The sequence below is a fragment of the Podarcis erhardii genome (genome assembly GCF_964252035.2).
Source record: "Podarcis erhardii genome assembly, chromosome: 10".
NCBI lineage: Eukaryota > Metazoa > Chordata > Lepidosauria > Squamata > Lacertidae > Podarcis > Podarcis erhardii.
The window spans coordinates 23,611,805-23,624,260 of record NC_138500.1 but is presented as its reverse complement, the minus strand read 5'-3'; the positions used below and the strand labels follow the sequence as shown (position 1 = coordinate 23,624,260).

Sequence of the window (12,456 nt, the reverse complement as noted above, 5' to 3'; positions counted from 1 at the left end):
GAAAATAATTTCATAGACAACATGCATTCTTCTTGTGTTTAGATCTTGATAGCAGAATAGCTAGCTTTGTTGAAAAGGCATATCAAAAATAATTTTCTACTGAAATTAACATAGAACTGACCTTGTGCTATGTAATGCCACACAAGTTCATACAGCTTTGAACCATTGATAACACTTTGCTCAGTTTCCTCCCTCCCTCCCGCCCCCCCTCTAATTTATGAGATTACATCATGTGTCCAGTGAAATGGTCTCTGGCCCATGCAAGTTTATGGCACAATAAATTTGTCATTCTATAAGGTGCCTTTGGAATCTTCAATGCTTTTACAGTAATTGTTATATCTCATTCATAACCAGTCCACTAAAACTTATACCATAATGCATTTGTTAATATTATATCCAGTTGTGATTTTTACTTAGTGGGAAGGGTTTTCCCAGCACAAAAGTACAAATAGTGGCACCCAAATTTTGCCGCTTATCTCCTGTCCTCCATTGCAACCCTGTGCTATAATTCATTCTGTTTCAGAAGGTACCTCATACTAAGAAACAGGGATTTTTTGCGCGTGGGGGGGGGGGAGGGACAGGGGACTAAAATAAGTGGGGAGGGAGTCAGAGAGAAGTTGTGTCCCAACTTGTTCAAGTGGAAACACATACCACAAAGGCACTGTTGGATACAGCCTCTAGACTTTGTTGTTTTTCCCATACAGCAACATCTTTTGTCAGGTTTTTGATACAGAATTTTCCTCTTCTGCTTCTAAACAAAACCCACCCATTTAAATGCCCAGTATCTTAATGTCTTTTTTAGACTTAATTTTACAAAAGCAGAAAGAATGGAAAGTCTTATCTGCAATTTTATATGGGCATCTCTTAAGAAATATATTGAAAGTTGATGTCGTTGCACACACAGGCTGTGGATTAATCATGACCGTAACTCTGTATCAAAGTTGTGTCTTATAACGCAGCCAGGTATAGAGCTGTAAAATGAGTAAATCTTGATACATAATTTAAGCTATATATGCCATTTTATGATAAATACAGGGCATTTTCAAGGCCCGTTGGCATCAGAGGCGAATGTTGTGATCCAAAGAAACTGGTAGGCAGCTTCCAGAAAAGGCAAACAAAGATTGAAATGGGCAGAGGCAGACAATATGGTCTGGCTGGCAAGATGAACTATAACACTCAAGGCAATTTACAGTTTAGAATTTGTCTTTGCAATTGGAAATACAGTGGTACCTCTAGTTGCAGACACGATCCGTTCCGGGGTGCCATTCGCACCCCGAAAATTCCGCAACTAGAGCGGCGCTTCTGTGCAAGCGCAGAGCATTTCTGTGCATGTGCAGAACGCTTTTGCACACGCACACACGGCAAAGCCCGGAAGTATGCACTTCTGGGTTTGACACGTTCACAAGATGCAACATGAATCTAACGCAACATGAGGTATGACTGTACCAAAATACAAAAGCAGTGAGTCGGTACTGATACTTTCTTACTCTTCTATCAGTACTCTGTGTAGTAATGTCAGTCATGTGATGTTTGGAAGAAGAAGAGTTTGGACTTGGTATCCCGCTTTATCACTACCCGAAGGAGTCTCAAAGCGGCTAACATTCTCCTTTCCCTTCCTCCCCGACAAAAAACACTCTGTGAGGTGAGTGGGGCTGAGAGACTTCAGAGAAGTGTGACTAGCCCAAGGTCACCCAGCAGCTGCATGTGGAGGAGCAGGGAATCGAACCTGGGTCCCCAGATTATGAGTCTACCGCTCTTAACCACTACACCACACTGGCTCTCTGTGCGTGTTGATGTGTGTGTTGATGTGCCATTTCAGATCGTGAACGTGTCACGCATAGAGGAAGCCGACAGCCCAGTTATGCTGGTGTATTTTGTGGAGGACCAAGATGGAGAGAGGCTTGGTGCTGTGAAGACATCTGACCTGATTAACAGAGTCGATATTCAGAGGGCTGCCATCATTCTAGGATACCGCATTCAAGGCCCAGTGGCCCAGCGTGAGTCTTCCTAAGAAACACAGTGATAAGTGATCCGTTCAGCATTTTTCAAAGAAGCTGGGGTCGACACATGCAACCATTTGTCACCCCTTGTCACCATGCCAGGGGTGCGGGGAGCCTGAGACTCTCTGTGGTCCGTTCTTTCCTCACTAAACTTAAGTGTGATATCTGAACGGTTGTCTTCATTTGCCTGTTATGCTACTTTATTTGGGTTTGCTTATGGAGACTGGAAAGGATGTGGGTGGCGCTGTGGTCTAAACCACTGAGCCTCTTGGGCTTGCTGATCAGAAGGTCGGTGGTTCGAATCGCCGTGATGGAGTGAGCTCCCATTGCTCCATCCTAGCTCCTGCCAACCTAGCAGTTCAAAAGCACGCCAGAATGTGCAAGTAGATAAATAGGTACCACTCCAGCATTTCTGTGCTCTGCTCTGGTTTTGGTGTCCCGTTGCGCCAGAAGCGGCTAAGTCATGCTAGTCACATGACCCGGAAAAACTGTCTGCGGACAAACGCCGGCTCCCTCGGTCTGTAAAGCGAGATGAGCGCCACAACCCCAGAGTCATCTGAGACTGGACTTAACTGTCAGAGGTCCTTTACCTTTACCTTTTATGGAGACTGGAATTAAGGTAACATAAAGCAGAGTATCTCATTGGTTGTATGTAAAATCTGCCATCACAACAAAAAAGAGGGAACTGCTTTAGGGGGGCGCAGGAATAAGATATGAATGCCCCTTGAAGAAATTATAACAGACGTGACTTCAGGCAAAATTAGTTGGGGAAACATATATTACAACTTATTTCCCTTGATTTTCAAACATTATTCATAGGGCTGAAGCTGTTCTACATATCAGTCAATCTAGCTTACGTATATCAGCTGTGCGTCATGATTAATTAGTGATTCCAGTTAATATCAGAAAGAGGAGAGGAGAGCGTATACGACAGTGTGAAGCTGAGCTGTCCTCACATTAAAAATAGCTTTAAACAGCAGGGATATGTAAACTACATTGGAGGATTCAGTACCCCTAAGGCTCACAAGGCTTAATTATGTGTGGGTTTGGTTATGTAACATCTTCACAGAAAATTCATTTCCCTTTTTTCGTTTGCTTATTTATTTTTTTCCTTATGCGTCCTGCTTTTCTTTCAAGAAAGTTCCATTGGGAACTGTGCTTTTTCCTGCAGGGCAGGCAGCATTGGGAGAAGGTTTATTTTTTATTTTATTTACTGATTGCAGTTGTATTCTGCCCTTCCTCCAGGGACCTCCATGGTTTTCCCTCTCTCATCTTATCACAGCAACCCTGTAGATTAAGCTAAGAAATAGTGAGTGGCCCGTTATCATTAGTGAACTTCATAGCTGAAGTTGAAGCCCTGCGAGGGAAGCCCCACATAAGAGCACATCTCAGCAATCCATTCTTCAAGTAACCAAACGCACAAACTACTGTGGCAAGGCTTTCCCGGTCCAAAAATGGCCATAGCTTTCAAAGCAGCCACAGTTGGTAAAAAGCACTTCTAGCCATTGAGTTGCAGGCCTTATTCCCAGATATAGGAGCCACTTACCCACAGCCTCAAAATTCAGCCTCAGATTATTGGCCCCCATCACTCCTTCCAGAGGAGTTGGGATATTAGAGAGGCAATATTATATTTGTTTCTCTGACAAGTAATGCCTGCACAAATTATAAGGATTTATGGATATTTACAAGTGGCTTTATTTCCCTTCACAGGCAGTAGAATATTTTTTTGTTTGAATGAAAATAGATTATAGTTTAAATATGTCTAAATACAACAATTTTATTATATAAAACTGTGAAGGATTTGTCTTGCTCCGCATCCTACATTTGTAAGAGTAGCTATAGGGAAGACGACTAAGCCTTTAAGCTTGTTATTAAGCTGTTTATTAATATATTTTGATACCTTATTCAGAGTTCTAGAAGAGGTAGTGGTTGCATTGACTTACAGAAGAAGCTTAATTCAATTTTATTGTATTTTTGTAATCATATTATTTGCTGTTCAAATAAATACCCCTTTCAGTAAATTCTTAAAGATGATAAGAGCTTAAAAAATCAAGAAAGCATGTCAACATGCAGCCCAGAAGACAGTTTCTCTAGACTAGCTGCATTGAAATCCTCCAGCAGCGGCCATTGACGCCTGTGAAAATTCTCAACGCCCTAAAGGCATGGACCTCTCCAGTCATATACACACACCACATTGAACAACATCTGTCCATTTGGCCATCTAATCACATTGCTAAAACTCTTCTCTCTCCTCTGCTGCTGGAGTTTCCCTTCCCTCCTTGTCTTTTTCAGTGTAGCACTCAGCCATCTCTGTCCCGTTAATAGCTGTGTGCCTGTTGTTTTCTCTTGCCCCATTACTGTGAGTAGAGAAGCGACATTTGTCAGATGTCTTGCAACAGTTCAGAGGTTCAGGTTCAATGCTAGGAATGGCGGGCCTAGAAACCTATCACTGTAGCCTTTTCTCAAGTAATCTTCACACATTGGCTGGTGTCACACTGGATAGCTTCAATCTCTGTGCATCAGCTCTCCCTGTTTCTCGATCTCCATGTGATTTGCTTAAGGTGAACGTGAGCTCCATACATGTAAATGCATAAGATCTGTAATCAAGATCATACCTGATTTTCAATTCAATTGCTTCTAAGACTACTGAGTGAGTGATACAGAGTGTACATCTGTCCCAGATCCAGAGCCAGTAGGTGGGGAGCAGACTCTAAGCTTTCTATCATTTTTAAAAAAGGCTAGCTCCTTTAAAATGAAAGTTACGAAGCAAAATGTGCAAGCACACATTTGTGAGATATGAGCTTGCCTTTCAGTGATTTTAGCCAGTAAGTAAAGTGAGTGCTATGGTTGATGACTGCTAGAGAGAAACTTAGACATGAATGGGGAGACAGAAAAATAGCTTCAAAATAAGCCAGGAAACCCCCTCTGCATTATCAAGAGAAGGAACTTCCTGGGTCATTTTGAAGCTGTCTAAGGGTTAGTCTAGGTGCATGTGTTTCTCTCTCTCAATTCAATACAATGAAAGAGGTCTGCTTGGTTCATTCTGAAGCTTTTTTTCTTTTTCATTTTACATGGCAGAAATGTGATATCTTTCCCAGATAAAATAAGTGAGAAAGCCAGTATTTTAATGTAGCTGTCACATGGCAATAGCATGCCCACCCAAAAGCAAAACACAGCAGCAAAGACATGCTCTGTCTCACTCAAGTATAAAGGTAAAGGGTAAAGGGACCCCTGACCATTATGTCCAGTCGTGGCCGACCCTGGGGTTGCGGCGCTCATCTCACTTTATTGGCCGAGGGAGCCGGCGTACAGCTTCCGGGTCATGTGGCCAGCATGACTAAGCGAACCAGAGCAGCACGCAGAAACGCCGTTTACCTTCCCTCCTATTTATCTACTTGCACTTTGAGGTGCTTTCGAACTGCTAGGTTGGCAGGTATAATTGCATGCAAAAAAAATGTCCTTTTCCTGAGTATGTAAAGTCTTTTCTCTCCCCACCAAACATTTAGTGACCACATGAGGATTATGTGGGAAGAACATCCATGTCTCCATTACTTTTTTAAAAAAATCAACATACATTAGAAGTTATGAGATCTTATGATCACACATCACTAGGGTATTCTAACGCTTTCCCCCCTTACTTTTGCAGCTGTGGACAGAGTCAAAGAGTCACCTCCAGAGTCGCAGAACAACCTCTGGATTATTGTTGGTGTTGCAGTCCCAGTAGCTGTGGTGTTGCTGATCATCATCATTTTATACTGGAAGCTCTGCCGCTCTGACAAGCTGGAATTTCAGCCGGACACCATGAGCAACATTCAGCAAAGACAGAAGGTAATGGCGCCTGAAATATGCTCAGAGTCGAGAGTGGATTTCATGCTCTTTATTCAGCTCATAGTGGTGAGGAGGAATGAAAATCCCCTCAAAGTATCTGCTTTATATACATTATTTACACAATGGGCTGCACATGATTGGCTAATTCCGGAATTCTCCTGTAGGCCAATCAGGTTGTGGATTCACTTCCATCTGGAGCTGGATTGGGTGGCTCCTGCAGACCAATCATACTGCTGCATTGTTCTAGGACCAATCAGACTGCTGCATTCTGAATCCTATTGTTCTGGGACCAATCAGACTGCTGCATTTTGGATCCTATTCAACTCAGTACATAACAGTGCCAGACATGGGTGAGAACGTTCTGGGGAAACTAGAGTTATCAAGGCTGTTGGGCAACAGATTGGAGGGGAAACTCCTCTGATGTATTACCTCAGGACAAACTGTCTTTGGGGAATTGAAGGATGCTCCCCATGACCAGGGAACCCCGTCAACATCATTTTGAAACTATATGTCACTAAAATATTGAAATATATTTCCCCATATGATACTTTTGAGAAATAGAGAGCAAGAGAACAACTGTTGTTCAACTTGGTTGTTATGGTTACCGTAATTTTCGCACCATAGGACGCACCGGACAATAGGACGCACCTTGTTTTAGAGGGGGGAGAACAAGAAAAAAAAAAATCTCCCCCTTTCTGCCCAGCGCCCCTTCAGCGAAGCGGCAGGAGGTGCTGCGCAGAGAGGGGGAGAATTTTCCCCCTCTTGTTTTCCTGCTCTAAAACAAGGTTCCATTTAAGGTGCGTTCAGGCGGCTACCTCGGAAGCCTGGAGAGCGAGAGGGATCGGTGCGCACCAACCCCTCTCGCTCTCCAGGCTTCAGGTTCCCTTCGACCGGCTCTTTGGGGCTGGTGGGGGGAAGCCCACCACCAGCCCCAAAGAGAAGGTCAGGGAGCAGTGGAAAGGCGCAGCGGAGACGCTGCTGCCATAGCCACGCGTCACCTCTCCAGCCGGGAGAGGGTCGCGGGGGGCTTCTTTAGCCCCGCGCGCGCTCTCCCGGCTGGAGAGGTGACGCGCGGCTATAGAGGCTCCTGCCATAGCCGTGCGTCACCTCTCCAGCTGGGAGAGGGTCGCGGGGCTATGGCGTCTTCGCTCCATAGGACGCACACACATTTCCCCTTCATTTTTGAAGGGGAAAAAGTGTGTCCTATAGAGCGAAAAATACAGTAATAAATAAGATAAGTAGCGGCTTTATAGACGATATATCTCTTGCTGGCCTCCATGTCTGGGAGGAAAAACTGGATTAGAGTGATACCTTTTTATTGAGCATGTGTTTGTTAGTGTGAGAGTTACTGAGACCAGAATCCACTTCTGAGGAAATATTTCTGACACAGCTGTTTAGATTGTTGGGCGAATTGGAAAAAATATGTGTACAAAACATACATGAGCTCTGGGCCACAATTAGGTGAATGTGATTGCAACGTACAGCAGTGCGGCAGAAGCTACAGCTATTTAGGCTGTGTTAGGCAAACATTCTGGGCAGTTCCCCACCCTGGTTGCGGAGAATAGATCCAAGCACTGACCACAGTACTCATGATTGTCAGGTCTTTGTGTGAGTGGCAGTCATAACATCACAGTCTTCTTGTGCCCAGAGACTGGTAGGCTGCAGGAGTCCTGCGCTATGTGCCGTACTCTCTGCTGGCCTTAATTAATCATGTGAAAGATGAGAGAGGTAGAAAGTGTTTACTGTTGTGAAGTCACCAGAACAAATGAACGACAGCCCACACTTCTCTCTTCGTTGTTGAGTCTGAATGGTGGAATCGAGGTCAGTCACAGTTATAACCTTAGACGAACTTCTGAACCAGTGACTTCTGTGTTCTCTGCTTTCCTTTGTCTGTGTTGATAATTCAAGGCAGAATTCCGCCTGGGAGAGGCAGGTGTATGGTTTGAGTTCTAAATGCCATCACATATTGAAACCACTTGCAGTGCTTTGGATAAGGGCTTTTAAAAATAAATAAAAAGAAGTAGCTCCTTTAAATGCAAACTACAGAATTCACCTAGGAATCTTTGAGTTGAATACATGTGTTACATGCATTAAGACCATAGTGCCAGTCCTGTAAACAAGTGGAAAGGGGACATCCTGATCAATTTGAAAGTGTTTGTGATACCTGCAAATTATAGCATAAATGAAATCGCACAAATAGATAAATTTCCGTCTTCATATATACCATATTTTTTGACCTATAGGACTCACCGGCCCATAGGACGCACCTAGTTTTTTGGGGGGGAAATAAAGAAAAAAGAAATTATCCCCCCCAGGGGCTCCCTAGGCTGCGGATATCTGCCCGAAGCGCGGGGCGCTCTGCTTCAGTGCGCCCCGCACTCCGGGCAGCAGGCTGCTATCCGCAGCCTAGGGAGCCCTGCGGGAACTCCCGCGGGCTCCCCAGGCTTGCTGATAGCTTCCTGAAGCCTGGAGAACGAGAGGGGTCGGTGCACACCAACCCCTCTCGCTCTCCAAGCTTCAGCGAAAGCCTGCATTCGCCCCATAGGACGTACACAGATTTCCCCTTCATTTTTGGAGGGGAAAAGTGCGTCCTATGGGGCGAAAAATAAGGTACCTGTCTGGAGCAGGGACTTGCACATCTTTTCCAGGAGAAGATGTGTGTGTTAGAATCATAGAACTGCAATGCAGGAACCTCAACTCAGGCATCCATGACAGATAGCCATCCAATTTCTGCTTTAAACCTCCAAGGAAGGGAGTCCACAATCTCCCGAGGGAGATTCCACTGTTGAACAGCTTTTACTGTCAGAAAGTTCTTTCTTGTAACTTGAAGCCATTGGTTTGAGTCCTACCCTCCTAAGCAGGAGAAAACAAGCTGGCTCCATCTTCCTTGCGAGATATTTGAAGATGGCTATCATATCTCCTCTCAGTCTCCTCTTTTCTGGGCTAAACATGTCCAGCTCCTTCAACCATTCCTCATAAGGCTTAGATTTAGGAAGGCGAGCCCACTCTTCCTGTATTATCATCAGTGTCCAAAGCCACTTCCAGTCAGATCCCCAAAGTACTCTGTCAACTCAGGCTTCAAGAAAATTGGTTCCTCCTGGAACAATATACTATTTTAGGCTTAGGTTCACCAACTGCTAACGGATTTTCATGCTTCAGAGATCTTTCGCATTTACAAATGGACCAGAAATAGTTGAATCAGCTTTGTTCATTTTTCACTCTTTTATTCTTTCTTGCTTTGGAATGCTATATACTTTTTTTCTCCTTTCCTTCAGTGCATCTGTAAAATTCTTCGTTTGGATATTAGCATAAACTTGTGGCTTTTTCTATAAGTGTAGACTCTGTGATCTGTAGAATGTGAGTATTAAACATGAAGTACCTTGAAGAGCCACAATATTCTCTCATAAATTCAAAAGGACCATAAAGGTCTAATTATTGTCCAACCATCCCTTAACATTCATATTGAGTAAAACACGATAATTCATGTCATAGCCTTTCTCTTGCATAGTGCAAAAGGAGCCAGTGTCTTCAACAGCTACCTTCATGTAGCCTATAAAGAATCTATTTGTAGGTAGGTGGAACAGTATAATAAAACTAGCTGTGAGTTTCTGACATGGGTGTGTTGAAAGGTGGGTAAATCTCAGTCCTTACTGCTCCAGTAGGTTCTGAGACACAGCAGCCTTTTTAGCTCAGAGAGCTACGTAAAATATTAAAGATCCACTCTGTAAGTCACCATGCATTTTAAGAACTTCACCTTGATGTGATCTGTTTTGTCATGTTGGATAAGGATTTCATTTCCTTGAGAAATAAAATTAAATCAGCGGTGACATTTATATATCACTTCAGTTTTTGCCTCTCCTATTTTCAGCCTGGAAATATGTCATTTCCTTAACTAGATGAATATTCTTAAATGGCAACGGTGCGTGTTCATGTGTACGCACACACAAAAGTTTTCAGATGAAATGATTTTTTCTTAGTTGATGAAGCGTCATCCCAAATCAGTCACATATGAGAATTGCCAAATATGTTCTGCTGATATGCAGACATGACTCTGTATCAGGGCTGAGCAATCCACCTCCTTGCTTCCATCCAACACAGAGAGACAAGTCTTGCTTGTAATTAAGAATGAGATCTTTAGTCAGACAAGCAACTGCCCAGACTTGGCAGGAGATGCAGTGTTCAGGAGTGACGAGTTGGGAGTCCGAGAGCAAGGCAAGAAGTTCAGAAATGGACAGAAGCAATGGAGATGTCTCACCAAGTTTCCCTCTCTCTCCTACCAAGCTTTTAAAGATTAGGTGTAGTGTGGTCACTCACAGTACTTGCCTTGCAGGAAAAATGAGATTGCAAGGGTGTGATCCATTGCAGCAGGTGGGTCTGTGATGGTGGCATCTGGTTCTAGGCTGTTCTGGCTCTAGTTCAGTTGCTGTTCACTCACCCCTGATGGCTGATCAGACCCTCCCCAGCCTCCACTGAGGCTCTATGCTGTGGAAGAAGGTTGGCATCCCTGCTCCCACTTCCCCCAAGGTTGAAGTTGGGGTGGAAAGTGGAGACCCCCTCCTTCCAACCCAGGTTCTCACAATTCACTCAGTCCTTCCCCCTCTGTTTCTTCTTCCTCAACGAAGGTCGACACTGGTGGTGCTACAGCCCTCACGGCACCCACAGCCCCAGGCCTGTCCTTCAGGGTACTTGTTGGAATCCTTCCTTCCCTTCCTAAGCCATTTTCCAACTCTCATGATTCAATGAATGCATTTGAACTGTAGGGTTTACTTACAAGCGAAAATGCATAGGATTGTGGCACAAATGAGATTTTTGTATCTTGACCAAAGACTCAACATTGTGCTTCATGGTAAAATATATTCCTTTGCAGATGCCGCTAGGAATGCAAAGATGTAGATATTTTGTTATTTATTCGTCCTTTATCATTCTCTCTGTTGCCTTGACAAATAGCAGCATGCATCTATTATCACACTTTGAAGATCAGGCTGGGATATAAAGTCTGCGGCTGAGTTTCTGCTGACCCTAAACTGAAGTCATTTCCGCACAAGTGCTTTGCTTATTGGCTTTTAATTTCCTACAGATTTTTTAAAAGACAACTGGATTCAAAGCATTTCTTCAAGCTCCGTTTTGTGGGTGGGTGTGTTTCCTATTTCCCACCACCACCAGTTTTCCAGAACTGTGTACACTAGCATTTTTGCCAGGTCATAATTCACCAAGACGTTTTTACAGGGTCTCCAGAGCTGCTCACAGATTAGCTGCCAAAGCTGAAATATTATTATTCCTGGGATCAGATATGGGTCCTTACTCATTAAGCAGTGTGCTTTGGCAACTTCCATATCAGTTTGTACATATCCTAAGCAGAACAAAAGGGCATTTTGCACGTGGGAGCGCGTATATAAATAATACTTGCGTAGATAGCACATGTTCATTTACCTATATCTACAGGAAAATAAGTAAATTATCTTACACAGTTATTGCGTACGTATTGTACCAATACTTGAGTACAGGATTAATATATAAATCCTGCTTTTCCTTTACACAAAGGTGTTGTTACTCAAAGCAGCGAACAAAAATAAGAATTTATTTTTTATTATTTTTATTTATTAGATTTATAAACCGTCCTTCATCAAAAGATCTCAGGGCATCTCGCAAGATAAAAACACAAATAAATAGTTAAACAAAAAGAACAAAACAATAGCACAAACATATTTAAAAGGTTGTAGAATATTAATTATCCAAAGGCCTGGATGAAGGAACAAAAAGAACGGCGGTAGTCTTAACTGCTAAAACAGAAGTTATTGCCTGGGCTAAACTGGTCAAGCTGTTCCAGGAATGACCACAGCTGTTTTATCAGCCAAAGCTGGTTAAAGATGCTCCCAAACCGTGAGGCCATCTGGAAGTCCAATGACAAACCTGAATGCAGGAGAACCTCCAGACTATGTACCTGCTCCATGGTAGGCAATTGACCCAGCTTATCCGATACAAGAACCACAAACCCACAGAGCCTCTTGCCTTGCCAGGATTCAAGCTTAGTTTATTTTCCCTTTCCCCTCTTCCAGCCCACCATGGCACCCAGGCACCAGTCCAGTGTTTGCACAGCCGCTCCTGCGAGAAGCGAAACCAATTAATAGGGAAGAGAAGATGAAGCTCAGTAGCCTGATCCAGTCTGAAGGGAAACCAGAAGTAGTCTGTAAGCTTTCAAAGCAGCAGATGAGTTTGAAAACAGTGATGGCATTCAGAAGTTCTCAGGGTGCTGTGGTCAGAGCCATATGTACCAATGGCACCCCCAGTTCTCCAGTTAAAATGCAACTTAAAATGCAGCCTCATTTTAAAAGTAGCCGATAAATCAAGACCATAAGGGGAGGGAAACATAAGGTTCAGACTGAGTCCAAACCAAAGGCCAGGTGGAACAGCTCTGTCTTGCAGGCCCTGCAGAAAGATGTCAAGTCCCGCAGGACCCTAGTCTCTTGTGACGGAGCGTTCCACCAAGTCAGGGCCAGTACTGAAAAGGCCCTGGCCCTAGTTGAGACCAATCTAACCACCTTGTGACCTGGGACCTCCAAAGTGTTATTTGTGGACCTTAAGGTCCTCTGCGGGGCATACCAGGGGAGGTGGTCCCGTATGTACGTGG

At 43.8% G+C, this 12,456-nt stretch overlaps 1 protein-coding gene across 1 annotated transcript in view; it reads left to right on the top strand.

The window, feature by feature from the left end:
* KIAA1549 overlaps positions 1–12,456 on the top strand; it is a 117,530-nt gene that overhangs the window by 75,241 nt on the left and 29,833 nt on the right. Inside the window, 2 exon segments of the mRNA XM_081878778.1 lie at positions 1,820–1,997; positions 5,647–5,828. Coding sequence (XP_081734904.1) covers positions 1,820–1,997; positions 5,647–5,828 — 360 coding nt within the window.